The 27,972-nt window shown below is 42.4% G+C and overlaps 1 protein-coding gene across 1 annotated transcript; it reads left to right on the top strand.

The window, feature by feature from the left end:
- Positions 1 to 6: 6 nt before the first annotated feature.
- On the top strand, positions 7 to 25,844 carry kpna3 (karyopherin alpha 3 (importin alpha 4)). Its single transcript, XM_033617734.2, has 17 exons — positions 7 to 168; positions 3,016 to 3,060; positions 7,474 to 7,563; positions 12,347 to 12,376; positions 12,490 to 12,542; positions 12,636 to 12,731; positions 14,480 to 14,565; positions 16,467 to 16,553; positions 16,636 to 16,805; positions 17,109 to 17,153; positions 17,248 to 17,379; positions 17,496 to 17,624; positions 20,455 to 20,559; positions 20,868 to 20,939; positions 21,232 to 21,394; positions 22,804 to 22,898; positions 23,002 to 25,844. Exons 1-17 carry the CDS (start codon positions 100 to 102, stop codon positions 23,098 to 23,100), a joined length of 1,566 nt encoding a protein of 521 aa, XP_033473625.1. The 5' UTR covers positions 7 to 99; the 3' UTR covers positions 23,101 to 25,844.
- Positions 25,845 to 27,972: the final 2,128 nt, after the last annotated feature.

The raw sequence follows: 27,972 nt of genomic DNA, 5'->3' as shown, positions 1-27,972 counted from the left end.
CCCCCTCTCCGGAGCCAGCAGCAGCACAGGAGCTGCCGTGCCTCGTCTTTCACGGAGGAGATCCCGAAAGCCGGAGTTACAGCGAAACCCCATACAGCCATGGCAGAAAACGCCGGCTTGGAAAACCACCGCATCAAGAGCTTTAAAAATAAAGGACGTGATGTCGAGGTGAGCTGACATGTACATGCGAGTGTGGGTATTGTGAATCCGGTTAGTTTGGCGTAGAAAACCAATAGTCTTTGGGCCTCGTTGGGGAGTCTGGCCCCGGCTGCAGCTGCCAGCCTGCCAGAGAGTCAGCTAGCTAGCTATGTTAGCTTGCTAGCTAACATGAAGAGTTCGCCATCAAAAGTGCTTACTGGCCTATCTTGTTAACACTGATGCTGCTTGTAATTCAGCCATTTTGGTAACTGTTATCCAGCTAACAACGTTGCTCTGTTTTTATTTATTTAGTAATGTTTCTAAAGAGTAGGCAACACCACAGTTGAACCGTTATAATATGGAGAATTAAGGGCAGGCGATGTAGCTGTCAGTGCAAGCTAACGTTAACTAGCTAGTTGGACACCGGTGGCAGCAGAGGCAGGGCCCGACCGGCACCGTAACCGTGACATTTGCTGTGTTTCACAGCCGGCTGACCCCTAATAACACCAGTGTTAACCTGCGAACGTCACACACAGTTGCCATAATTGTTAAAAACATCAGTTTATATTGAATTACATGGTTGGTCCACATCCACCCTGACCAAACATTGCCCCTCCTTGTTAGCTTGCTAACGTCAAGCAAACGGCTAATAAGCCAGGTGAGCTAGCTAAACTGAGCTGCTAGCTAAACCACTTAGCAACACTTAGCTGAATGGTAATGATGCAGTGAGTTAGTTTTACTGGCTACTTTAGTGTGAAATATAGCAAATGTGTTGCTAAATTAAACAATATAAGTTCATAAATTTATTGTTTTATTAGAGACCATCAGGGAGAAATAGATATAGCATACCTGGATAACGTTGAGCTAGCATTTCTAATATAACTTAGTGTAACGTTATCAAATGTTACCTCACAGTGTTATAAATAAATGAATATTTAATACTACTGCAGCGTTATACATGGCTGCATTTTGTACTGTGTGCTCAACATGTTATCTTATATAATGTTGCTGTTATGCTGTATTAACACAGACAACACTAACACAGTATATTATCTGGATTACAGTGCTTACTTATGCTAGACTTGCCGCTATCAAGCATAACTTTGACATTAATTGTTCTTATATATGCCCTCTCTCTTATTTTATGTATTCTTATTTTTAATATTTCACTTCTCTATGTATCTGTGCTTATTTCTGCCCTCGAGATTACTAAAGGCTTTTGTTATCTTATATGAAATGTAAATGTTAAAGACAGTTCTGGTTGCTTTTCAGGCAATTCCCATATTCTAGAAAACCCCACTGGTATACTATGTACCCTACCTCTAAATGGAAGGTCTAAAACGCCGGGTATTGCAGCATCATTCATCTAACAAGTCTAATTATAAATCTCAGTGACAGCATTTGTCTGTAATGCTCATTGACATGACGGCCAAACCATTTGGCGAAGGCCGTGTTCAGATAAGCCAAGATGAGGCAGGCTGACAGTATTGGAGAAAAGGAAGGGGAGATGTCAAAGTACAAAATATCTATTATATCTGCGTACGTTTTTAAGCAAAGTGCAGCTCTCTCAGCCTTAAGGCTTACCAACAAATAGACAAACAAAGGTACGTTCAAATGGCCCTTCAAAATCTGTCAGGGTGCTGTTTCATCCCCAAAAGCCTCAAAGCACAGATTGATGCCCCATAGGTGGTTGTTTTGAAACTTTGCAGTCAGTGTGACAAGCACATGGCTACTATGACAGACGGGGCTTTGCCAAGTGCATTCCTGATGCTATTTCAGGCATCTTGGATGTCTGACCTGGGTCGCCTTAAGAGCCTCTGCATGAATGTGAGTTTTGCTAAATGGATGACTCAGACTACAGGAGGGGAGCAAACGCCAGTTTGGGTTTTACTTATTTAGGTCAGGCATAACAGATTGCTCTTCATTTCTGACATCATTAGGAGCAGCTTTGAATTGCAAAGCAGTAAAGTCTCACATGCTGCAGGTCATAAGCTTCTTTGTTTTGCAGGATACCGTATATAATGCTTTTATGGCTTATATTAGTCGGGCATTTTTACCCTGGAATACCATGTCTCTTTTTTTGCCTTGCAGAGTTGCTGGTTTCATTTACCATAATGCCTCAATGAGCTTTAGCAATTGAGTCTTTGTCGGCATATATTCTTTATTAATAGTTGATATTTTGAGTACAGCAATCAACAGAAGCTAAGCAAGATAAGCTGAGCTCATTAAAGTTCACCAGGCTACATGCATTTCTCTTGACACCAGCCTGGACATTTATATTGAGATGTTCTCCTTAAGGGACACTTGTTTTGTTTGGGTCAATGTTGTGGCATTATTGTTGTTTTGCAGTGGTTGGGAGACACCTCTCCGCTCCGTAGCCTCCTGAGTTATGACTGTCCCAGATTACATAAGAGGCTATTTAGGAAGGCAACATGAACCTCTTCAAACAGTCACAAGATCTTAGACCATCTCAAACTGTTCAGGATGAACTGCTAACCCAACAGTCAGCCTGTCCTCGCTTTTGCTGTTTTTGTAGTCTTTTACCTTGAATTGTGTCAGTGGTGGTTTCTGTTCTTGGTTTTCACTCACAGTCATGTCTAAATTGGGGAGAAAAACAAGTCATCTGCGTGCCCCCTGTTGTTAAAGTTTTGCCATTTTGAATGGTTATAAGATCCCGAAATGAAGTAACTTGTTAATGAGGTGTGTAATCTAATGGAAAATATACAGTGTGATATCTCTGCTCAGGATATTTTGTGATTTATTAGGCAATTATGTTATCCATGTAAAAGGTTAAAATTAATATTTTTACACTGTAGTAATAGTTGAAAAAATGTCAAGTGTTTTCTCATTTGCTGTCTCTTTTTTTCTTTGTTGCAGACTATGAGAAGACATCGAAATGAGGTGACAGTTGAATTGAGAAAGGTGAGAAACGATGCACTGCCTGTCTCCACACACACACACACACACACACACACACCACGCCTCAGTCAGTGTATTATAGATTAATCTCAGATTCCAGACCAGTGGGGTTGGACTGGTCTGGACTGATTGGGTTTGACCTGCCGAGTTTAGGCTGGGCCGGACTGTAATTTCTCAAAATTGCTTCAGCTTGGGTTTGCTCCAGTTTCTCTCTTTTTTGTCTTTTAATGCAGACTTTATAGTCTGTGTAACGTCCTGAATAATGTATGGTCTGTGTTGCCATCAAACCATCACGACTCCCGTCTGTCATTGATGAGGAGACATGTTATCCAATCTCTATTTAATATATGTGATATGACAGTTTTTGAGCTGTCCTTAACATTTGGTAGGAGAAGGCACGTGTCGGAGATCGTGTCATAAGTGTCTGTTACCACAGTGAAAAGACTTCGGTTAACTTAAGCTTGTAATAAATGTTTTAATATTAAAAAAGTCAGGCTCAGACAGAAACTGTGGGTTTATGTAGGGTAGAGCCTGATTTTTTTTGGGGGGCCGATTATAGCTCTAGTTGGACTCATTGAGAAAGTTGAGTATGTTGAGAACCACTAGGAGGCAACCATACAGTCTGTGCAAGTAAGTGTTGTAGAGCTCTACATTTAAGGTCATTGCGTCTGGCAGAACTAGCTCTTCGATTAATCGTTAATAAGTGTTGCTCAAGCTTGATATGACACAACTCACGTTTTACCCACTATTACACTTTTTCTTGCAACTAAGCATTTCTCATAAGAACCGTTGCAAGCTGTGAATTTTTGATTTCCCTCTGAACTTCAACTACGCTGACAGTTCTGTTTGAAGGCACTCCTGTGTGATTTCCTCCCCCCGTGGTCATTAATTACACCCCAAAATACCTGTTGGGCTGGTCCGTTTATAATTAGGATCCCTTCCCAGCAGACACCGTCTGAGGCAACATGGATCTGTTGAGCATTTATGTGTTTCTGTTGTTGAATTTTTCTAATCCTTGCTCAGTTTTTGTGAGTTAATGGTCGGAGAAAAAACTTCCTCAAAAGCTTAAAACAGTTTGTTTATTTAAAGTATTTACAGGTGAGCAGAAGAATGAGTACAGACAGGGTACAAAGTTTTCTACCTGGAGTGTGTTCAATTTGGCCAACACAGTTTGTTGCCGAATTATGTTGCACTGCAACACAAGTTGGGCCAGGATCCATTTTTGTTGCCAGGCTACTGTGTTTGTTGTTACTTGTTGCATTCCGGCTGTTCCAGCATGGTGATGGGACTGAAAGGAGAGGGGAACTATGATTTGTTGATGTAGTGTTAGTGTCTGCACAGACGCACGTGTTGATAGTCTCTGCAAAACATGAACAATGGGGGAATATACTTTTCTTAGTTGTTGTTTTTATGTATGACATACTTTTTGTCGTGTTGGTCTTCTACTGTGCACAGTGGGCTTAAAATGAAACGAGGACTGTCAGATTAAAATGGCTTCTGCTTTAATCAACTGGCCAGTGTAGGAATTTTTACAGTGTTTAGTTGGAGTGTTTTATATTCTTTCCAGTCACTGATTACCCAAGTTTATGACCCACAGACATCACAAGATGCAGGCATTTATACTCCTCGCTCTCTGTAGGGGATATTCGCCTTCTTTCTGATCACTGCTCTGCTTTTTGATGGCATTGTCCAAAGAGATTTGATGCATTCAGTTTGATATGCACAGACATGACTTACGCATTCCTCCTGCTCTAACCGTAGCCATACATTCCCAAGCCTAACACCAACCTGTTTCACACATGATGCGGTAGGCTACACCTTGAATCACATTTTTAACCCACACATAATTATTTCCATCCATCTAGTATGACAGAAGAACCAATTAGATCTCTACAACTAACTGTAACCTGGCTTTTCTATACTTGAGACCTGCACAGGGTTTTGCATCTTACGATTAATCTTCTGAGGTTATGGTGTCATTATCTCCTGATTGCACTCTGATACAAGCATGGCTACATCCTGCATGGGGCTCTTTATCTGTTGGTAGTTGTGTTTTCACTTCTGTAAGTATTCTTCTGTCAGCTCATGGGCAATCGCTGAGCCATAACATTGTTAGCCAAGCCTTTGACACTTCAGAGCTGTTTCATTGACACTCACTTTGAGACAGCCCTTGAGGACACTGTGACAGTTCCTGGTGGTTTGTTTCTTGCTGATACTAATGCATTTTTTGGGCAGAACTGTGAACAAAAACTTGCTTGGAAACAAAAAGCTTAAAAGTATTCAGTGTTCAGATCCTCATAGACTCTAAGCAGATCACTGAGCTTCTGTATTCCAGTTGTGGCTTTCAGTGTTGTCTGTCAAGTGTTGAGATGATTGGATTAAGTCAAACTGTTTTCACCCTCATGGAAGTTATAGGTCTTGATGGTTTGAGTTTAACAGCAGTTAGGTTTTAATAGCTTTTAAGTGTTGCACTGTCTCTGTGTGCTCAGTTCTGTTGTGCGTCTTTTCCTGAAGAGTCTGAGGTTTTTTTTATTTTCACACAGAGTCAGAGGCTGATTGGGGTTTGTAATAGATGAAGAGATGAGTCACATCTTACCTAGGTTAAGAGTTCTTTGTTTCTGTTTGACTGTGATATCTGACAACAAGAAGAGCAATCACAAATCACTTTTTCCTGAAAGGAATACCCAAAGAATTATCATTCATAAATCAGTTTGTCATGCTGTCTTACCTTGAAGATTGGGGGCCATGTTTAACAACAGCAAAACTATATCAAACCATCCTTTAACAAACTCTCACACAACTCTTGGAGCATAATCCAAGTGTCATTTATCCAGCCACATGCTCAGTACTTCTCAAACACATCCATTTTTGCCACAACCTTATTATTTAAAACTGTACTGAAAGTAAACTTAATATGCTTTCTTCAAAACCAGACTCCAGTACCAAGGTTTTTTAATAAAAATGCATGTGAAGTACTGCGCATACGACTGGATAAATGACACTTCCATTGCACTGCACGAGCTGTGTGAGAGTTCGTTAACCGTTGTTCTGATGGAGTTTCGCTGTCATTAATCGTGGTCCCCTGTCAATCAATAAATCAATATGGTTGCTGTTTCCGTGGAGGCATGTGAGGGAAATAAACTTCACAAATTCAAGGTAACACGGCGTGACTGATATACAAATGGGTGAAGTATTCCTTTAATGAAGAATTTTGTGTGTGGATTACACCAGATGACTTTGACAAATACAGCACTGACACAGAAAGTGTGGCTCATCCATCAGAGTTATAGAGTGTTCCTCTCAGCATGAATATCCTCAGCACGTTTAATAATCATTTCAGTAGGCTTCATTGATTGCATTACTGATAAATTTTGCCCATGTGTGTCTTATCTGCATTAATAAAATCACATGATATATTCAGAGCTGTTTCTTGTCTGCTGAAATAGGGGAGACATATGTAGGTTGTGGGAGAGGAAGGTGCCCTTTGGTTTCTAGGAAAGCCAGAGAGCCTGACAGAAAGATTGAAATTGAAATTGACCTTTTGCTCTGTAAAAATGTGTCTCAGACAGCCCGACATGGTACAGAAGTGACACTGTCAAGAAAATGACAGCATGAAAACGTCCTATTAGAAGGCATGTCTTGATATGGGGTCATCTTATCTGGTAATTCCAATAAACAAAAATCAGGGGACACTTAAAGAGTAACCAAACCCCAGACTTTTGGCTGAAGCGCCTCCTCCTTGGTATGTGAACTATGCTTTCAGAGAAAGCCTGAGGAATACTGGTAAACAGGCACATAGAGCAGCACAGCCGTCAGCAGCCGTTTGGAGAACACTGGCACAGCCAGGGGTGCTAAAACACAGAGCGTCACTGCTATGAAAAACTGAGGTGGTCTCAAGTCTAGCACATTCCATTTAGCTGGATCAGAGCAGCAAGAAGCACTGCGCTAGCTTATTAGTCATCAGTGACGCACATCAGCATGATGCACAGGAATGTAGGGCAAGGGAATCTCCTCCTACCACTGACTCACATGCCCTGTAAAGTGACGGGATGTGTGGCTCTTTCTTTCTGCTTGTATGTACATGTGTGTCTTTGTATTCCCCCGCTGAGTGAATGTGCGCTGTGGGGTTGCAGAATGTGCACAGGGGGGGTCGGACGGTTAAGGTTCACTGTCCTTTCAAAGATGAGTGTGTGTTTGCTTTGCGGACTAGCCAGCAGGCAGACTTTTCTCTGACGTACCCACTCAGGATGGGTTTTCTAATACATAAGCTGCACTCCAGAAAGTAAAAGTTTGTGGCAGAGGGATTGTTTTTGAGGTAGGCCTAGATTCACTGTCGCTTTAAGAATTCATGAATGCATTAATGAACACTTTCATCTCCTCCCCTCATTGCTTTTCTGTCTTTTTTCCTCTTGTCAGAACAAACGAGACGAACATCTACTGAAGAAGAGAAACGTCCCGCTGGAGGAGAGTCTGGAGGACTCTGATGTCGACTCAGACTTCAAAGGAGTAAGTGTGGGCGTGTGCGTATGTGCCAGAGCGAGGGAGATGTAGTGAGACTGGACTGTCTGGATAATGGGTCAGAAGGGTTAAAACCAAGTGGGCAGTGTATTTAATTCAAACTACATGTGATGCACATTAGAAACAGTTGCTGGACAGCTTCAGCAAAGTTCTGGTTTGACGGGGATGTCCTCCCAAATACAAGCATTTACAGTGCAAATTAAATATCAGTGCATATTCATGTTATTATTACTTCAAAGAGCTGATTCACCCACATCTCAAAAAAAGCTGACAAAACAAATCTCACCCAGCGTTTATTTAGTGGCTGTTCTGGAACTTTCAGTCATATCACACATTCTCTTAGTTGTCATGGAATTGTAGATGTTTAAATTTCCAGGATCAGTAGATCATGTAGTGGTGCATCTACAATTCCATGACAACTCTGTAAACTTTATCTGCTCAGTGAGATCAGTTGGACGCTCCACAACAGCTACTGGATGGCTGGTTTGGTGAGTTTATTTTGTCCTGGTTTGTGCAGTTCGTCCTGCACCGTTGGCACTTGGCAGCTTTTTTTCAGCTGATTCGGCATGTTGAATCAGTCAACATTGGGTTGTGTTGTTAATGTGCTAATTGGCTAACTAGCATCTTGAATCGGTCCTGCTGGTCTTCTGGTTTACTTTGCTTGATGAAGAATACTGACTTCTACTGCCTGCTGGTGTGGAGTTATTTCCTGTCATGTAGGTGCAGAACTACATGCTAGTTGGCTGTCATCTCATCAAGACACCTGTGACATGAGGCGACATAACAGTCAGCCTTGGTCGCCGCTAGTTCCTCAATGTCAGTTGGGTGTGTCTTGGCCTTTACCAAGTTTTGTCTGTCCATGCATATCTCAGTTTGTAATATCTGCTGCCACCGCTCCAGTACAGTTAAAGGGAATGAATTTTGTTTGTGGTCCTCACAGCAATGAAAAATTTAGTTTGAAAATCAATTTGTCTTTTCCAGAAATAATGTTAGAGTTTCTCAGGATAAACCGCAGCGCTGGTTTTCCACTTGAATAAATAGATTTTATATATTACCTGGAGAACCACGAGTGAAACATCGACCTTAATTGAATTGGTTTGGCAAGAGAAAAAATAGAGCAGATAAAACCAAAACATTATTGAGAATGTGTGAAAATTATATCTTGCGTAATTGTGATTTGACCTTCTAATACTATCTTACTGATGGAAGGATTTTAGGAGTTTGTACCGTGGCTAATCTTTCTAGATCCAGAATGTTGCATTTAAAACTGTAAGCCCCACTCTCTGGCTGCTTAAACATCATTTCAATGTACTTTCTAGTTTCTTCACATGATATAATGTGCTGTATGTGGGCAGAGTGTTGCAATATGCTGCCCAAGATCTATTTATCTCCAAAGCCATTGCCTTCTGATCGTGTTCTTTGAGTAGATTAATGGAAGGTTGAGAAATAGCCAGCAGGGTGAGCCAATTCATGCATTTTAATCACATATTGAAATTGCTGTCTAAATTTGTCGCCCGGAACTGCAGCAGCAGTGGTGAGAAAGAAAATGAGTTCTGATCACAAACTGGATGACTGTGTGCCGCACGTCCAAACTGTTTCATCCAAAATTATTACCTCTTAATTTCAGGTCTGTGTGTTAGACACAGCAGCATTTCCATGACAGGGGAGCTGTGATTGAAGCTAATGGTATTGTTGTTTGTTGAAGTGATGAGGTTTTAAATATTAGAGTCAGCACTGTAGTGGTACTACACAACTACATACTCCTGTTACCACCTACCATGATTACACACCAGCAGCAAACGCCAGAAGTTGGGAGAACAATGAGGACAAAACAGCATCACCAGTCTTATTTAACTGAATATTCTGTGGTGTAGCTCAGCTAAAAACCGAATCACAGAATTTGTGAGCACGATAGCATGTCGTTCACTACCAAGCCTTTTTTGTAACCACTGGCCTACTGATGAGGTTTTCCTCTCGTCACCAGTTTAACTGACTTAGATCACACAGTTGCAAAACGCGTGGTGTACCGCACTGCCTTTTTTTAAAAGGCCAACCTTCCCGTGTGATCAATCTACTGTTTATTTATTTATTTATTTAGTTAGTTAGTTATTTGAATGTAATTAGTATCTAGTTCCTAAAATGTTGAGGCAGAGGGTACTTGCTGTAGCTCTGGTTGAGGGTGAGAGGCTGTCAGTAAATAGTTAGTTGGACACAGGGAAACAGAGATCTGTGTGGGTACATGAGACCCTAAAAAACAGGGTGGATCATGGGGAGTACCACCAGTTGGTCCAGGAGCTTCTCCTCAATGATGGCCGTTTCCAGAAATATTTTAGGATGACTCAGGGGCAGTTTGACAACCTGCTGTCTATCGTTGGACCATATAGCTCTGAGTATCCACCAGCCACTACCACCAGTTTCTCCTCCATTGTTTACCAACTGTATACTACTTGTTGAGACGACCACAGAAGGCCCGCCTCTCAAATCATCCGATTGGACAATGGGGAAAAAAGACAACAAAAAAGAGATGACATGGGGCATTTTTTCCTCTCTGAGTTAGAGTGCTCCAACAGAACCGTGAGGCTTATTAAAAATAATTACAAAAAGTGCATCCAGCTGCTTAAACGCTTTCTGTGTAATCAGGGCCTTGAGCAGTTTAAATAACAGACACTTGACTGTCCTGCTGTTATTACAGACATGAACTAAGCACAGACGGTTCGCCTCATTCTTGGACTCAAGGCGGTTTGCTGCTGCAGTTCTTGGTGCATGGTGCTCCACTGTAGAATGAATATAGGCGGTATACTGGCATCGTTTTTGGCATTAAAAGTGTATTTATTTTTGTATTTTTATTGGCCTGGTGGGGGTTCCCATTGGCTTAGCAGCCCGCCAGGTCAGTACATTTATAGGGGAAGCACAGCTATATTCTTTCAGCCCTATGTGATGTCCAGAGACACAAGCAAAGACACTTGAGAGTAAAGAGAGCGCCCAGCTGAGAGAGGGCACGGCTCATTGTGATTTCTCTCATCTGTTTACGTAGAAGGCCACCAAGCTTTTGCATATTCTGCATAACTAATTTTTCGTGTCAGACACCAGGGTTCAGTGGGGCAAGCTGCTTAAGTCTCAATACAGACTTGTAAACAGAAAATACATTTACATAAATTCAACGTATTATGTTAAGGGGTGTTAATCAAGGGTCAGTTTGGGGTTTTTCTTTTTTGGTTTGTTATGCTGCAAAAGCATAACATCTGCTTATGTTTTTCAAAATTTGAATTCATACCACACCCTACATTTAATATTGTGAGAATGATATCTGAGCAACTTGAGCTACAAAATGTTTACTGGTAACCAGGGTGCGATCTACAGGAGAGCCAGGGTGAGCTTTGCTCCTCTTAATGAGACATGAGCTCCCATGAAAACAAATTCTGGGGGGTCTCTAAAATATTGACAATATGCTATTTTTGCCATTTATTCATGTTTTTCTGTATCTTCATCGTTCTGAATCATGTGTGATATTAAACTGTTATTGATGTATGATTCATGCATGCGGATGATTCATCACCAGTCCATTTTAATAAGGATACCAGCATGCGTACTATTCTTGTCAACACCATTGAAGCGTGGCGCTGCAATATCAGGAACTTGACTCACTTTATTTTAATGATCAGAATAAAACAGACTTCAATATTTCAGATGTGCAGACATAAAGCTATGAATGTTTATTTGCAACAAGAGTCACAAGCTGTTTTTACACAGAGATCACGCTATAGGGCCGCTGTGAAGTCCCTTCTTCATGCTTCCTTTGCATTTTTACACAGCACCAAACAGCTGCAACAATATGCTGCTCCAGTGTCTGATTTTTAGACAGCATGCTGGCATCATGGAAGCAACAGAGGCTTCTTGGACATAATACTAACACTGATAATACATTTCATTTATAGAGTGCTTTTCAAGGTACTTGAAGATGCTTTACATTGGTTAAAAACGATCACAAAATAGACTACAATAAAATACACACATGCACATTAAGAGCCGTTTTGAAAAGATGTCTTTTGTGTAGTGATTTGAACTGGGACAGGTCAGTGCAGTCTTGAATGTTTTTAGGGAGAATGTTACAGAGGGGGCAGCTATGGAAAAGGCTCTGTCGCCCCATGACATACAACAGGACAGCGTCGGCCTCTAGTGTGATATAACATGCGTCGGGAGCGCTTTATAAGCAATAACCACGACGTAACATGGCAATAACAATCGTTTACCGTCTCTGTTATAAGGCGGCTGAACTCGTCCTCTACTTGGAGGGTAAGGCTCTCCCGGACCTTCTTGTTTTCCCAATTTGCGGACATTTTCATCCACTGTTCTTCTTCTTTGAGTTAGCTGCTAACTGCTATCAGCCAGCTGTCCTTTTTTCAGACATCGTTTCGGCGCTGTAAGCACCTCCGATGCCACCTTAAAGACGATGATACGCTGCCCCCCCCTTTCTGCAATTGTACCTTTTATACACAACAGTGAGGCGCCTTGATGGTGTGTAATTCCCGCCTTCAAGAGGCAGTGTAAAAGGGGCTACATTTAGTCCACATTTTGAGACATGGACAAGCACACCTTCACCATCCACCCCTGTAAAACGAAAAGCTCCTCAAAAAGCCATGATATAGTTCGCACACTGCTTATAGCACGCTTATGACATGAGGGAAAGTTGGGCGTCTACAGTTGACTGTTGGAGTGGTTTATTTTTGATGCTACAGTGTGCTAATATTCTTCTTCATTTCTCTCTGTGCAGCAAAATGTTACGCTTGATGCCATCTTACAGGTAAGATCACTCATTATACATTTCCCTCTCCCTCATGTACCAACAGTGGCTCCTGAACTGTTTAATTATGCTGTGCTAACATTAATCACGGCCTTCACTCCTTGTCACTGCAGAACGCTACCAGTGATAATGCAGTTATCCAGCTCAGTGCTGTACAGGCAGCCAGGTGAGTGCCTGACAGAACACACACACACATACATCAGCTGGGGTGTTTTTTTGTACAAGTTGTTGAGATTTCTTTCTGTCTGCCCTTTGTCAGAAAACTGCTCTCAAGTGACAGAAACCCTCCCATCGACGACTTGATAAAGTCTGGGATCCTGCCCATTTTAGTCAAATGCCTGGAACGGGACGACAAGTAAGTCTGCTTCCAAAACAGTTTGTGTTTGCCTTCGGCGTTATTTCTCCCTGTGACTCCATGAACTGAGTGTTCTAGCTGTTAAGACTGCAGACTGCTGTGATGGATTACTGGTACGCTGCTACATCCAGTCTTTGCCGCAACAGAGGCTTTGTGTGCACGCGTGTGCGTATCCCACTGTGTCCACACGTGAGAGTGTGTGGAGGTGCGCAGGGCAGTTGGCTGGTCCCCTCAGACCAGGCCAAGCCAAATATAACAGCATTCCTGTGTCTCGGAGTTCCCCAATTCCCAGGACCTTGTGTTCACTCGGGCGAGATTGAATAGTTGGGGTGGGAGAACTTGTAAAGAAGAAGCTGTAATGATTTTACCATGGCAACCAAGAGCAGGCAGCATCATGTTAACATGGAGCACCAGCTTTTATTGGACATTTGTGTAATTTCTGAGGTTCAGATGCCGCAGTGCAGTCCAACCCATGTACATCCATCATGAGAACATAGTTGTCTGGTATGTTACCATAGGATTATGGCAGGAATCCAGCTCAGTCTAATGACATAATGAGGTACAGAACCACAATGCAATGTGCAGGATGAAGCAGGGATGCAACGATTGTGAAATTCAGGGCCAATATCAGTGTATAAAACAACAATTTCGAAAGCCATCCCAAGATATATACCTCGCATTTTCCAGGCGGTTAAAGATGCGGCATGTGTAGGGCCCCTTATAATTTTGGCAACATGGCTGCATCCCTTCAACCCGAAGGCATCCTGGTAAAGATCTCTGTTCCCCTGGACGTTGGGACGTGTTTTGTCTCAAGCCCTGCTTTTTAGCCTGCGCAGAACTGATGTGACACAACAGAAAAACATCGGCCACTGCCATTGTTGGGTGTCATCCTTTTTGCTTATAGGCCAGAGGCAGGCAACAAGGCGAATACTATCCGATACAGATGTTCGGCTGATAAATCGGTGCATCTCTAGCATGAAGACGAGCACCATTTAAAACAGACAAAAAGTATTTTCTGAGCTCTTCAAATTAAAGCTGTGAATTGATCTTAGTGCAGAGCTCATTTGTCCACAGGCAACCACAGTGGCTTGTTACATCACAAAGGGCACCACACCCTGCTCACTGTTTTACATCCCAGCTAAGGACGAAGAGACCACAAGGAAACCCAGATCATGGTTAGCTGCCTGATGAAATATTTAGCGGAGAAGACGGACTTAACACCCTGTGCCATGCTTTACCAGCATTTGGCTGGTGGGTGGTGTGAGGATCACTAGTGTCTGTGTGATTTCTAATATTCTGTTGCATCATTTTGTTCAAATCATTTCATGAGAGTTGCACAGCACCAGTTCGCCAAACAGCACGATATCCAGACCTCTGATCGGGTGTCTGATGTATTCTCCAGCACACAGACTCACATAGATTTTGACACTGATATTGAAGACACTAATTATGGAAAACTCCACTGTGCCCTGATGAGCAAAAAGCTTTCGATTAAAATAGGTTTGAAGCGTGTTGCTCTAAAAAGCCCTTTTAGTACTCGAAGGCCAAAAGCAGATGAGTGTATCAGGTGCTTTGGGGGAAATAAAAAAATCAGCCTTGAACAGCTTGTGTTGGCAGCTGGGAATCCAGGAAGTGTTCAGCAATATTTATCACTATTATTATTCCTCCCTTTTCTGTCCTGCTCACCAGTGGAAACTAAATAAGCTTCTCTCTGTCTTAAACTTATCATGTTTCTGTGTGTCCTGCAGCCCCTCTCTTCAGTTTGAGGCAGCTTGGGCTCTGACCAACATCGCCTCTGGGACGTCAGCACAGACTCAGGCTGTGGTTAAATCCAGTAAGTTGACCCCACATTCTGTCGTCCCGCCGTCTGTTTGTATACCGTCTGTACTCTGTCGAGCAGGAATGTTTATTTGTTTTTTCACTCAATGAGGCCGTAAGTCATTTTTTGGATTGTTTTTATTAGATAATGGTGCACTCTTGTTTTGAAACAAAGCCAAACATGACTGGAGAGTGGAAACCATGATCAGCATTCATGTGGTTCGCTGGCTGTGACAGAGACGGTCAGTCTAGATCTGAGAAATGTCACTTATCTAAAATATACCCTGATTTTATAAAGAAACAACAGATTAAAAACCATGAAACATTTAAGATTAGATTATATGACTTTATTTAAAATGGACCGAGTAATACAATTTCTTAAATTGAAGTATAATTACATAAATCAAATCCTACTCCTCTGCAAACAACCAATCAGGGCCAAGGAGTCTCTAACGCAGCTGTCAGTCATGAGAATCACTGCCTTTGAACTTCGCTCAAACTAAGTAGCACTGATCAAATTTGAATCAAGATCTTACTGCATTGTCTATTTCTCGCCTCAGCTGTTTACAGAAACATATTTTAGTGCACTGTTTAGCTCTTAAATGAGAAAGTTGGTCCAGCTGGTGGGCGGATTGAGGCTGGCTGCTAGCGCTAGCATCAGAGCTTGTGCTAGCTCAGACCTCTGGATTCACTGCTAAATGTTTTGCATTGAGGTGATATTTCAGGCTTGAAGTGGTGGGATGGTATGAAAATTAGTTACTACAGTATTTGCAGCAAACAGTGCTCCTGTCAACAGTTCCATCTGGGCGTTTTTTTAAATGTAAATGTTCCATTCACAGGGCCAGGCAGTGTCGTCTGGTCTGCCTCCACTATGTGACAAAGCCACTGTGACCTTCAGTGACGTTATTTTTTCTGTGATTAATTCATCGAAATAAACACGTTATTTTGACGGCACTAATTTTATAGTATGTTTTCATATTTTTATTGTAATTTTTCTGTGGTTATGTTCTTTGCTTTTGATTTCACTTCCACTCAATATGTTTATTGTATGTACCAAACATCAAGGCAAATTCCTTTTGAGTGAAACCCCACTTGGTAAAAACAAAACCAAACATGTTTGTCTACTATTTTGATTCTAACTACTACAGCCATGTGGCAAATAACTAGCGCTTCGTCCGTTGGCTTAATGCTAAACACATAAAAGGAAATTAGCATTGCAATAATATTATCCAAACAGTATATTTTACTGCTCATGCACTGGCACTCTCACATTTCCTGTGGTCGGTGGAAACAAAGAAGTTGTTGCTGACTTCTCATTGCTGCTCATCTGCTAATGAGCAGATTATGAGACAGTGGGTCCCTGGGCACAAATATGCAAAGGCCCTACTACCTGTCCTACACAGGAGCAAGATAGAGACTTTGTGGTACTTTTTTTTAGTCGTTTTCTGTCTTTTTATGGTTGTTTTGCCCCTTTTTGTAGTTATTTTGTCTCTCTTTGCAGTTCCTTTTCATCTCTTTGTGGTCATTTTGAGACTTTCCCTGATTGGTTTGTGTTAATTCAAGTGATATTTCGCAGATGGAAGGCCCTTAACACTTTTGCGCCCTGGGCCTGTGCCCAGTAATCAGTAATCCATCCATGCGCATGCTCTTATTGACGACTTCTCCGTCTCATCCCAGTCACATGATGAAAGTGAAAGTGACTCTCATTTCACGGGAATCCCACAAGATTCCCAAAAAATGTCAGCCTCTAGTTTATACTGGTATTCAGGCTAACATAAGCTGTTGTTGTGATACAGTTATGGGTTTCTGTATATTTAATTTGGCTTTGAATGTCACCAGGCAACAGAGCTTATCACTGGTGTATCACAATCTGCCACTATGGACAAGTTTTTCATGCACTAATGTTTGTGTGTGCAGATGCAGTGCCCCTGTTCCTGCGACTGCTACACTCTCTCCACCAGAACGTATGTGAACAGGCTGTATGGGCTTTAGGAAACATTATAGGTAAGTAGCATCCTCTTATTTAGGTGTGTACATGCAGCTGGGAAGCAGTGTGGTGTTGACCTTTTCCACCTTGTGTGCGCAGGTGATGGTCCACAGTGCAGGGATTATGTCATCTCCCTGGGCGTGGTCAAGCCCCTGCTTTCTTTCATCAACCCATCAATCCCCATCACCTTCCTCCGCAATGTCACCTGGGTCATTGTTAACCTGTGCCGCAACAAGGATCCACCACCACCTATGGAAACTGTGCAAGAGGTGGGTGTGTGTTTGTGTGTGTGTGTGCAGACTTTCATGTGCCAGGCGGATGGATGTGTTGCTTTGCAGTTGACTCTGTCGCTGCTGGCTGACTCACACCCGAGTTTTTGCTGCGCCTTTTTCAGTCGCCAAATCAGCCTCATCACCCAGGGGAGTTTCTAACTATAAAGCTCTTTATGCGACATTTGAAGTCTGGTTTTGACAGCTATTCCTTTTTTGTGATTTTGTTTTTGCCTTCATCTGAACCATCTATGCCTCTGCCTGCACCCAACCCACTCACAACCTACTTTTCTTTCCCTACAGATTTTGCCTGCCCTCTGTGTGCTAATATATCACACCGATATAAATGTGAGTATCAGAGCGAAGGGTGATCATCATGTTGTGTTTGCTCATTTTGGTAGATTTGCGCTGTCTTATGAGTTTCTCATGTCCGTGTGTTCAGATCTTAGTAGACACAGTGTGGGCTCTGTCCTATCTGACGGACGGCGGCAACGAGCAGATCCAAATGGTCATCGATTCTGGAGTCGTTCCATTTCTTGTGCCTCTCCTCAGCCATCAGGAGGTCAAAGTTCAGGTGAGACTCTTGCTTTATTGATGGACTCCATTAGCGTTTGCCTTTTGTCCACAGTAAGATGAAAATTTCATCCTTGTTGAATTATTCACCAAAGTATTTTTGTTTCCAAACTGCAGACGGCAGCTCTGAGGGCAGTGGGTAACATCGTGACAGGGACAGACGAGCAGACACAGGTCGTGCTCAACTGTGACGTCCTCTCACACTTCCCCAACCTGCTCACGCACCCTAAAGAAAAGATCAACAAGGTATCGCAACCACAGCCTCAACCTTCACGTTGTTGTTTTTATTTTGCTTTTTGTAAGTGTGCCAGTTTCCTATGGCATAGCATGGAAATATGAGTGAGGTGTGTGCGACTTGTGAACTGCAGTGAAGTTCATGACATTTATAAGAAGCTATCTGTTTCACTGTCAGGAAGGATAATGTATCTGGAGCAGATTTGTTATTGTATGTATTCCCTTACTTTTTCACTTGTACTGCGTATAGGTTTTTTAAAATACATTTTTTAGATATGATATGTGGAGGTCTGTTACTCTGGTTGCACTGGAGCACATCAACTGTGAATCATATAGTGAAATCAAAACATAAACACTCATCCCAAGGGTTTACAAACACCAAACTCACATCAGCCTGTCTTGTAAGAAAGCTGTTCAAGAACTACCCACGTTAAAGGGAACATGTTTCTCCGTGTTTTCCTGTCTAAGTGACAAATGGAGACGACAATTTTTAAAACTGGTCCAGTCTTCAGAGACGACAGCAGCTGCAGCAGTGAAACAGGCTGCAATGTAATCCCTACGGGCAAATCTGCGCCATCAATTTACCTCCATTAAGAGTGTTTGTTTTTGCCACTGACAGGCTCAGATTGTTTTTATGAGTGTCTGACAACATTATGGAAAGGACTGTACAGAGAAACGTTTTGATCTTTCACTGATTTGTTTGTTATGGCTCGCTCAAGGAGAAATCTTGTTCTAAAATCTCGCGAGAGGTGACTGGTGGCATGAAAAACCTTCCACACATTTGTCGTGGTACAGAAAGCAAAGCTTAGTGTTATCTAAACGATTTTCAGTGTCATGGCTGAATATTCAGCTGATTGTGACAACGTGGAAATCTATCAGACCGAATCAGGGAAAAGTAGGGAAAAATGTTTCATTTCTCTGTAGGGTCTTCTCCATAATAACAACCTGAGCCTGTCAGTGGCAAAACACTTTCAGTGGACGTAAATTGACAATGCACAGTTGCCCCCTAGGGATTATATTGCAGCCTGTTTTGCTGCTTAGGCTGCAGCGGTCTCTTTCAATACTGGACCGATTTCAAAAATTGTCTCTATTAGTCACAAAACATGGGAAATATAGGGTATAGGTTAAAAACATACACAACATTCTCTTTAAAGCTCCCCTCCAGTCAGTTTTACCTCCTGTTTAACAGCTAACATTCTTTCTTAAACAGAGAACGGACGTGTGTTTAATAGTTGGAAGTCACGTTAGTCCATCACCATGGCAACCAGGCTGCAGCTACAGGAGTTTGGAAAATGACAATATGGCACTTGATGAATGTGCTGTATATCAGACCACAAATGAGACGACACTTAGCACAACACAGCGACTCTGTTTTTTTTTTTTTAAATTTACCATCTCCTCCTGCAGCAGCTGTCAGTTGTGTTGTGACAGGAAGCTTGTGGCAGCTGCTGCACGGGGGAGCTGCACAGCCGGACACCAGTCACAGTCCACCCAAGGAAGGATAGACATGTTTCCGAGGTCTGCAATTTGAAATGGAGTTACGGGACGTTGAGGTGGTAACTCTTGCCTCAGCTCAGCACCGACACCTTCTTTTTATTTCTTCCAACAGTACTTTTTGACTTTTTGACTAAAGCTGTGAACTCCCTGGTGTCCGGAGCTGTTAGAGGCCGATGTCAGTCAACGGTGCAAACTTTGAACACGTCCCAAAACTGTATTTTAGATGGTGGACCTCAGGAATATGTCTATCCATCCTGCAGTGCACTGGGATGGAGACTCTGTAAAGGAGAGAGCATGTTAGAGAAACAGTCGCTGTGTTGTGCTATATTTGACGCTGGGATTTAGTGTAATTCACTGTGTTGATTGCAGCCGTTAACCGCACGTAGGCTACAAATGCTGTTTTAAAAATAAACAACACACTCAACTAAGGTGGAGGGCAACTCCACAGATATATAACTAAGGATATGATGCTGTAATAATGGTCAATAAGTTGACCAGCTAGCTATGCTCATGGTGTTTATGACAGTGCACCTGAGCAAGCTTGGAGGATAGTGTATGACTTGCAGATTCTACTATAGTCACATGTCTTCCTATTTTCGCAGCAAGCTTCTATTTTTAACTCAGAGCACAAAATTGACCCTTTGGAATCCGGAGCGACATCACTTTACTTGTGCTGCTTTCAGACACAAGTATTTAAACTTTTGAACCCTGAGTTAATTGGTGCAGTGTCTTTCACAAACATAGGGAAAAAGGCAGTGAGCAACTTGGTGAGAAATGTCCCACAAATTGCAAAAAAAATTAGTAGATCCAGATTTTTTTTTTTTTAATGAATTTTAAGCACTTTTTCCAGCTCATTATGTGTTTGTTTATAACTTTCTTTCATTTTCTAATTTAATTTTATTTTTATTTTATTTTATTTATTTATTTATTTTGTTTTTAATTTTTTCCTTTTTACTAATTTCTTGCTAAATTTCTTTCTTAGTTGCCCATTGCCGCCTTTCCACGTTATGGAAAGAAATCGGGCCAATTTGCTCAGGTTTTAAAGGGTTAAATTATTTGTCAAATATTTAGCAAACTGTGGCTAAACATATTGTCACAACATGACTCAGTGAAATATGAAATATAAAACTGTAGGGGGGGGGGGTTAAGGTGCTGTAGCCAGATTATTTATTCTATAAATACAGTTACTATTTGGAAGGCCAATCGTCATCTTTATTCCCTGTGTGCTAGCTCAGTTAGAGACAGTAATGTAGTGGAAGAGGAATACATGGGAGGTTTGAGATATTTGTGTGTGTGTGGAGGATATAGAGCCAGCTCTGAGCATTTGTGATTGGTCTGTTTACAGGAAGCAGTCTGGTTCCTGTCCAACATTACAGCTGGGAACCAGCAGCAGGTCCAAGCTGTGATCGAAGCTGGACTGATTCCTATGATCATTCACCAACTGGCGAAGGTTTGTGCATGGTGGAACAACGGGAAATACATTCCATGAGCTTTGTCTTCTTTATTCTTTATGTTCATTTCTCGCAACAGATGGTATAAATTCTAAATTTGGAAACATAATGTTGGCGTTAACCGTATGTGCTCGGTTGCATCGACACATTTTATGTGTTGTCGCCAGAGAAGCAAAACAACTCTGTATAAGATGAATCTAACACTGAGTGCAAATGTGGCCCAGATTGTCTGTGTGCTTCGGTGTTATGCTGTTTGTAAAAAAGACCTGCTATGTGCACATCTCAGTGACAGCCTGTCTCTCTACAGGGTGACTTTGGGACACAGAAGGAGGCAGCGTGGGCCATCAGCAACCTCACCATCAGTGGGAGGAAAGACCAGGTGAGCTGGGCGTTGGGACCAATCATGTAGAAATCTGGAGCTTGTTTGACTCCTCTTACTGCTGTGAGGGATGTGTTTTTATTTAAACCTTACCTAGCATGTGTGTCAGTCATATAATATCCTATAATGTCAATAGTAAATGTTTACATCACCCTGAATGATTAAACACTGAATGATTAAACTAGGCGATGTTGACTTGAGTGAAATTACAAGGACGCGTTCTACACTTGTAACCATGTGCCTGTGTTGTAATCAAGTATGGATGTGGTGTGTATGTGTGGGGTTTGTGTAGGTGGAGTTCCTGGTGGAGCAGAATGTCATCCCCCCGTTCTGTAACCTGCTGTCGGTGAAGGACTCCCAGGTGGTGCAAGTCGTCCTGGACGGCCTGAAGAACATCCTCATCATGGCAGGAGACGAAGCCAGCACCATTGCTGAGATCATAGAGGAGTGTGGAGGTCAGTGTCTGGCTGATGGTGTCCTGGCATTGCACTTTAGTCAGTTTCTTTCCTCTTACAACCTTCAGATGTGTTTTTCACTGGGAAAATTGGTGCTGTTTTATTTTATTTAAGGAGTTTTGGTACATAATTTCCCATGTCTTCTTATCTGACAAACATACATATTTTGACAGCCTCTTTGATCGTATAATTGGACGATGCTACTGTCTGCAGTTAGGGTTGGGTATCATTTGGGTTTTTTCTGACACTGGTGCTAAAACGATACTTTTAAAAATGGTACCAGTGCCTGAACTGATACTTTTAAAAAAATAATGCACACAACGGCAGTCAAAACCATTAAAGCCTGGCTTGATTTTAACAGCAAAGGCAAATTTGAACTTGAAATTGAACAATATATGAACTGTAATAACAGTTTAAAGTATACTTAGAGGTCCATAGTGTAGGGTTGCAGAACTGACAGCAGTTGACGCAAAAACGTGATTGGCCCTATCTAAAGCCAGTGTTTGGTTTGTCCGTTCTGGGCTACTGTAAAAAAAAAAAAAATAACATGGCAAACTCCATGGACGCGGAATCTCTATGTATGTAGATAATCAGGGTGCTACAGGTTCTTTATTAGTCTTAAAATGTCTTCAATTAATTTTGCTCAATATAAGGCCTTAAAAAGTCTTAAATTGTCTTAAATTCAGATTGGATGGGCCATAAATATTTTCAGTCACATTACTGTGAAAATTTCCAATAACTGTTTACAATCATTGAACAGACCGAAGAAATCCTGATAATAAACTTGTCATTCTAAGGTAACGAAAACACAACAATTCTTATTTTCAGGTGATTACAGAATAATGAAAACCTAGTTATGAAATGTGTATTTCATTTCTGTCAACAGATGCCCCTAGATCCTACACACTGGACCTTTATTATATATAGATATATAGTAACAAATACATTTAAAACACTATTAACAAATTCATATAATAATTAGAACCTGAACAATTTAACACCTAATAATATAGAGCTGTACAGTTTCAGTACTAATAACTCAGGAGAGACTAAGGGTGCTTTCACACCTGCCCCATTTTGGTTCGGTACAATCAAACTTAAGTTCATTTGCCCCCTAAGTTCATTTGGGCAGGTGCGAACACAGCAGTCACACTGTGGTGCGCACCAAAACAACCAGACCGAGACCTTCTTGAAGAAGTGGTCCCCCTCTGGTTACAAACGAACTCTGGTGCGGTTTGTCTCTTTTGACCACATACAAGCTGGCAACAAAACTTGGCACAGAAATATGATTTGGTCCAGTAGGTACTGGTCATATAGGAACAGTTTGGTACCCAGCCCTATCTGCAGTGGCCAGGTTAATGTGTTAATGTTGTTAATAATGGAGGGAATATTGTGTTTGTGTTTTCCAGGTTTGGAGAAGATAGAAAATCTGCAGCAGCACGAGAATGAGGATATCTACAAACTAGCCTTTGAGATTATTGATCAGTACTTTTCAGGAGATGATGTACGTTTACCACCAGTGATTCACACCTTGTGACTTAAATTTGTTTTTCCTGCTCATCAGATGACTTACACTGTGGTGATGTCCCGGTATCTGTCCTTTACAGATCGATGAAGACCCCAGTTTGATCCCTGACACCACTCAAGGAGGGACCTTCAACTTTGATCCAGCTTCCAACATGCAAACAAAGGAGTTTAATTTCTAAAAGCCAGGATGTTTGGTTCAACCAGCTGCACGGGTACTCTGTAATCACCCCAGACATTCATCCATCTCTCCTCCAACCTGGCAACCTGGTACCGAAGGATTTACTTAGCATCACTTCAACATGGAATCTCACCACTGAAGGATTTACCCACCCCACTTCTGCACTGTGGGGTGTTTCTTTAATTTTCCTTTTTTTATTTTCTAAACGGTCATCCTTCACCGAACACGGCGACCCTACACAGGAGTCCTGGTCATTCAACAGGCACCATCACCACCTGGCAACCTGCATCAGGAGGATTGTCAGTACTCTCTGCCAGTGCTTCTAAATATCACAACAAAAATAAAACCAGAAGGAAGAAAAAGCCTTCGTGGCAAGATTTAATTGCCAAATGTCAAGTCTTCACAGAGACAAAAACACAAGCACATCTTCAAACACAAACACCCACATACACACACACTTTTTGACACTTAGGATTTGTGTGCATACTTCTGTTAGAAGCCATCATATCACTTATGGGGAAGAAATACTGCTGTTTGTTTGTGGTTTATTTTTGTGCTTTCCCTCCCCTGGATTGTCCTCTGGTGTTACTTCACCTACGCGCACGCACACTGACATACGAGTACACACGTCGACACACTTAGTCACACAGATTCCCGAAGGCCGGGCACCCCAATAACCCTCTCTCACCCAGTTTAAAGAGTTAATCCCAGAACTAAGCCATGATTAACCACGGGACCCCCGCTGCCCTCCCAGGAGAGTCCTGGGGCAGGTGGAGGGGTGAAAGGGCTCCGAGGCAAAAAGAGGACACCGTGGCAAACTGACTGACGGGACTTCTGACTCAATGACGTCACTTTTTTTAACGTGACCTCTGTTGAATTAACGTTTGTTTAAAAAAGAAAATCATCAAAAATGTGAAGAAAATGCCATAATTCTTTTTTTTTTCTTCAGTACACACAGACCTGCTAACTGCCTGCTTCTGACTCAGCAGTGCGACAAATTTTTTTTTTTTTTTTAACGGATGTGAATACCTGTCACGGGAGGAAGCACCTTTAGGTGAAGGCGCAGAGACTTTAAGAGAAGAGGAACGTGTCAGCTGTAGCGTTTGTCCCCCAACAGGACATCCACTTTGTGCAGCTCGAGCTCGGTCGCGTCCTGTGATCCAGCCGAGTGCTCGCTCGGGACTCCCCCCTGCAATGTGAAACTTAGGGGTTAACAAAAAGAAATCGTCGAGCTAAAATCGACCCGAATTTTGCTTATCTGACCTTTAAGCTTATTTTAATTATTTTAAATTCTCTCTCTTCAGATATTTTAGGGTCATGTTTTTCTTCTGGTTGAGTCTGTGGAGCTTCCGTATGTCCATATGTTTTACTTTTCTTCAGTCTTATGCACACGTTGAGAAAGGCATATCGATGTCTGCCTGCAGAAAGGGACCTATACTCATTGAAGACTCGACTTATATAACGAGTACAGGTCCTGATTACAGTACTTAACTACTTTTTTTCGATGAAGAGGTCACATGTCATCACTCAATTTGAATAATTGTACAAAAAAATGTGATGTGTATCTCTCCTTGCCGTCTAATGAATATATGAATATATTTACATAAAGCCTGTACAAAGCTGCTGCAGCTGACAGTCATTGGATGGACGATGACCTTACTGTCACAGATGGCTGGGGAGGGTTTTTTTTTTTTTTTTGTTGTTTTTTTTTTTTGTTGAAGCAATACTTCTGTTTCAATGTTTTTATTTTTGACTTGCATATGTATTGTGATGACATGCTGATGAATTGGAACGGGCTGTTTTTTCTCTCTCTCGCTCTTCGTAAAAGTGGTGACGGGCTGTTTAAAAATGTGCCGTCCCATGTCCCAGTTGCGGGCGCGGGTTCAAGGGTGTCGAACTCTGAACCCGACCCCAGCCCTGGTCTCGAAGACTTTATGATCCTCTGGTTGGCTGCTAACTACTGAGAGGGGGTCAGAACAGGTGGGGAGGGGGTCACACTGGGGTTTTAAATATTGGGTGGGGTTGTTAACGAGCAGCCCAGGCTTGTTTTTGGGACTAGCTGTTTATTACTGAACAAAACTATAGAGAGGGTGTACAGTCGTGAACTAGCAGACTAGACCGAGCCACTTTAAAGATTTACAATTTCGTTGCCTTGTATCCGAATTGGATACAAGCTTATGTTTGTTGCAAGATTTTTACTTGCTAATGAAAAGTTGTTTTAAATAAAATAATAGGAGAAAAGCAACAGACAGCGTTTTGGCCTCTGATTGTTTATATCTTTTTATAAATTTTAGATTGAATTCCTCTCTTTAAGGTGGCTCATTGATGCTTTCAACTCTTGTGCATATTAAAGACAAGAATGAGTTGAAAATCATTGTGCCTTTTGTTTTTCATTTCAACTGAAACTAGGTTTTATTGAATAGAAACGATTCTTTGAGCAACTGGAGGATTATGAAATGGGAGACGCAGTGACATGTGGTCTCCCCTGTTTGTTTGGAGTTTGCCATGGGAAAGGTCAATGCTGCTCTCTGCTGTCGAGAGTAACTGCTCCCCTCCGATCTTATTCACTGAGCATTGTAACACACCCATCTCTCCCACTCATTTTACCCACCCCGGAACACCACCAACCATCATTGCCATATCTCAGTCAGGGGATTTTTGATATCATCTCATCTCACCCTCAGGACATGATCTGTGTTTCTGATCCTAACCAAAATAAACTTGCTGTTTAGCCGTTGGATCCTCCGTGCTTGCAAGTGTTGTGATTCACACATACAGTAGCTGTTAGTTGACTTGTATGAGCGTGAATGTGGAATAAGCTCTCAACAAGGATGGGATTCAAGTGATTGTGTGAGCGAGAGAAACACCTTTTTCAAGCTCACAAGTTTTTCTGTACATTACAGGTGAGATCTGTCAGCATCTAATAGCAGGACTTCGGTCTCTGCGAAGGTGACTCTAGGGCAGATGTGCTTAAAAATTAGGTTACAATGAACGCTTCAAAAGGCTCATTGTGTAATCAATGTGTTTGTTTTGTAAGTGGCACAGTTTCCGTTTGCCAAATCCATGTATACGTGTGTCGGTGAACACGCTGACTTGAGGGCAATGATTAACTCGGCCTGCAGATGCTGAATTTGGTGGAAACAAAAATGTGTCAAATAAGATAACTGGCCTCCAAGTGGAACATTCTCAGTGCTTGACTCAGATCCAGAATCACTATGGAGTGGCAATATGAGTGGTTGCAATTTTTGGGGCGGGGGGGGTGGGGGGGTGTAATACCAAAGCAAGTAGTGAGGCCTTAAGGCAGCTCCTGCATCACAAGGTCCTGTTTTGTAAGCAACTGTTTAATTTTTCCTGCATTTTATGCTTCCATGCTGCAATTTCCAAAATAAAGTTAGGGCTATGTGTTATTTAAATTACCTCAAACCAGTGTTGGGGGGGGGGTTTAAGTGTCTCGGGGCCCTGTTCACAAGTTAGAGTAGAATGGAGCATGAGATGGATCAACGGTTTGGCACAGCTTCTGTAGTGATGCAGGCACTGTGCTGTACTGTCGTGGTGAAGAGGGAGCTGAGCCAGAAGGCAAAGCTTTCGATTTACTGGTCCGTCAACGTCCCAACCCTCACCTATGGCCATGAGCTCTGGATAGTGACCGAAAGAATGAGATTGCGGATACAAGCAGCTGAAATGAGTTTCCTCTGTAGGGTGGCTGGACTCAGCCTTAGAGATAGGGTGAGGAGCTCGGACGTCCGGAGGGAGCTCGCAGTAGAGCTGCTGCTCCTTCATGTCGAAAGGGGTCAATAACATTGATCGCCTTGTTATAATGGAGGATTCTGCTGGGAAACCTTTGGTCCTGACATTCATGTGGATGCCACCTGACACACGGCACCCACCCAAACACTGTAGCAGACCAGGTACGCCCCCTCAGGCAGTGGATCCTCCAGCAGGACAGTGCACCATGCTACACCGCAAAAACTGCTCATAAATGGCCTGACGAACGTGACAAAGAGCTCAAGGCATCGACCTGGCTTCTAAATTCCCAGATCCCAATCTGACAGGGCTTTTGTGGGATGTGCTGGTACCCCTGATTCATGATGCGGCCTCCTTGGATCAAACTTCCCTGACCTGTCAAGGCATGGACACACAACCTCTCTGGGGTGTCCTGTAGGTCTGGTACTGGAGCGTAGGTGGCTGATCCTTTGAGTCCTGTGGGTTGTGAGGTGAGGTAGGTTGTCAAGTTCCTTGAGCCATACCTGGGCAGTTTTTGCAGTATGGCATGGTGCAACAGTGTTTTGGGGATGGATCGTTTTCATGTGGCATCCACGTGAATTCCAGGACCCCAGGTTTCCCAGCAGCACGTTGCATTGTAACAACATGATCATTTTTATTCACTTGCAGGGGATGCAGGGGACATGCCCCCCGACAGCTGATCTCGTCCTCTGCTCGGAGGGTAAGGAGCCCCTGAGTTTCACTGTTTTCCCAATTTGCAGACATTTACATCAGCCGCTCTTCTTCTCTGGATTAGGTGCTAATTGCTAACATCTGCTATTTAAATCTCCTGCAGTGTGGTCGTCAACGTTATATGTTATCAAAATGTCACACCTTCCCCGCATTGTCACGTCTTTCAGACTTAGGTCTACACAGACCTTGTTTCAGGGCTGGTATCCCTCCATCTGGGGCTCAGAGGCGAGACAACTCGTTCCCCCCATAGACCCTTTTAGAGCTGACGTCACAATGACATCATTTTGTTAGCAGGAGGCAAAACACGACTCTCCACCACAGGGCTGTAGGCTACATAGGAGTCTTATAATGTCGTCATCTTGTGTTATTGGGAGCCACAACAACAAGACAACTATGATTAAATGCGATAAGACGAAAG

Source organism: Epinephelus lanceolatus, chromosome 14 (assembly GCF_041903045.1).
Source record: "Epinephelus lanceolatus isolate andai-2023 chromosome 14, ASM4190304v1, whole genome shotgun sequence".
Classification (NCBI taxonomy): Eukaryota; Metazoa; Chordata; class Actinopteri; order Perciformes; family Serranidae; genus Epinephelus; species Epinephelus lanceolatus.
The sequence above is the reverse complement of the archived record's forward strand: the minus strand, read 5'-3'. Positions and strand labels throughout refer to the sequence as shown.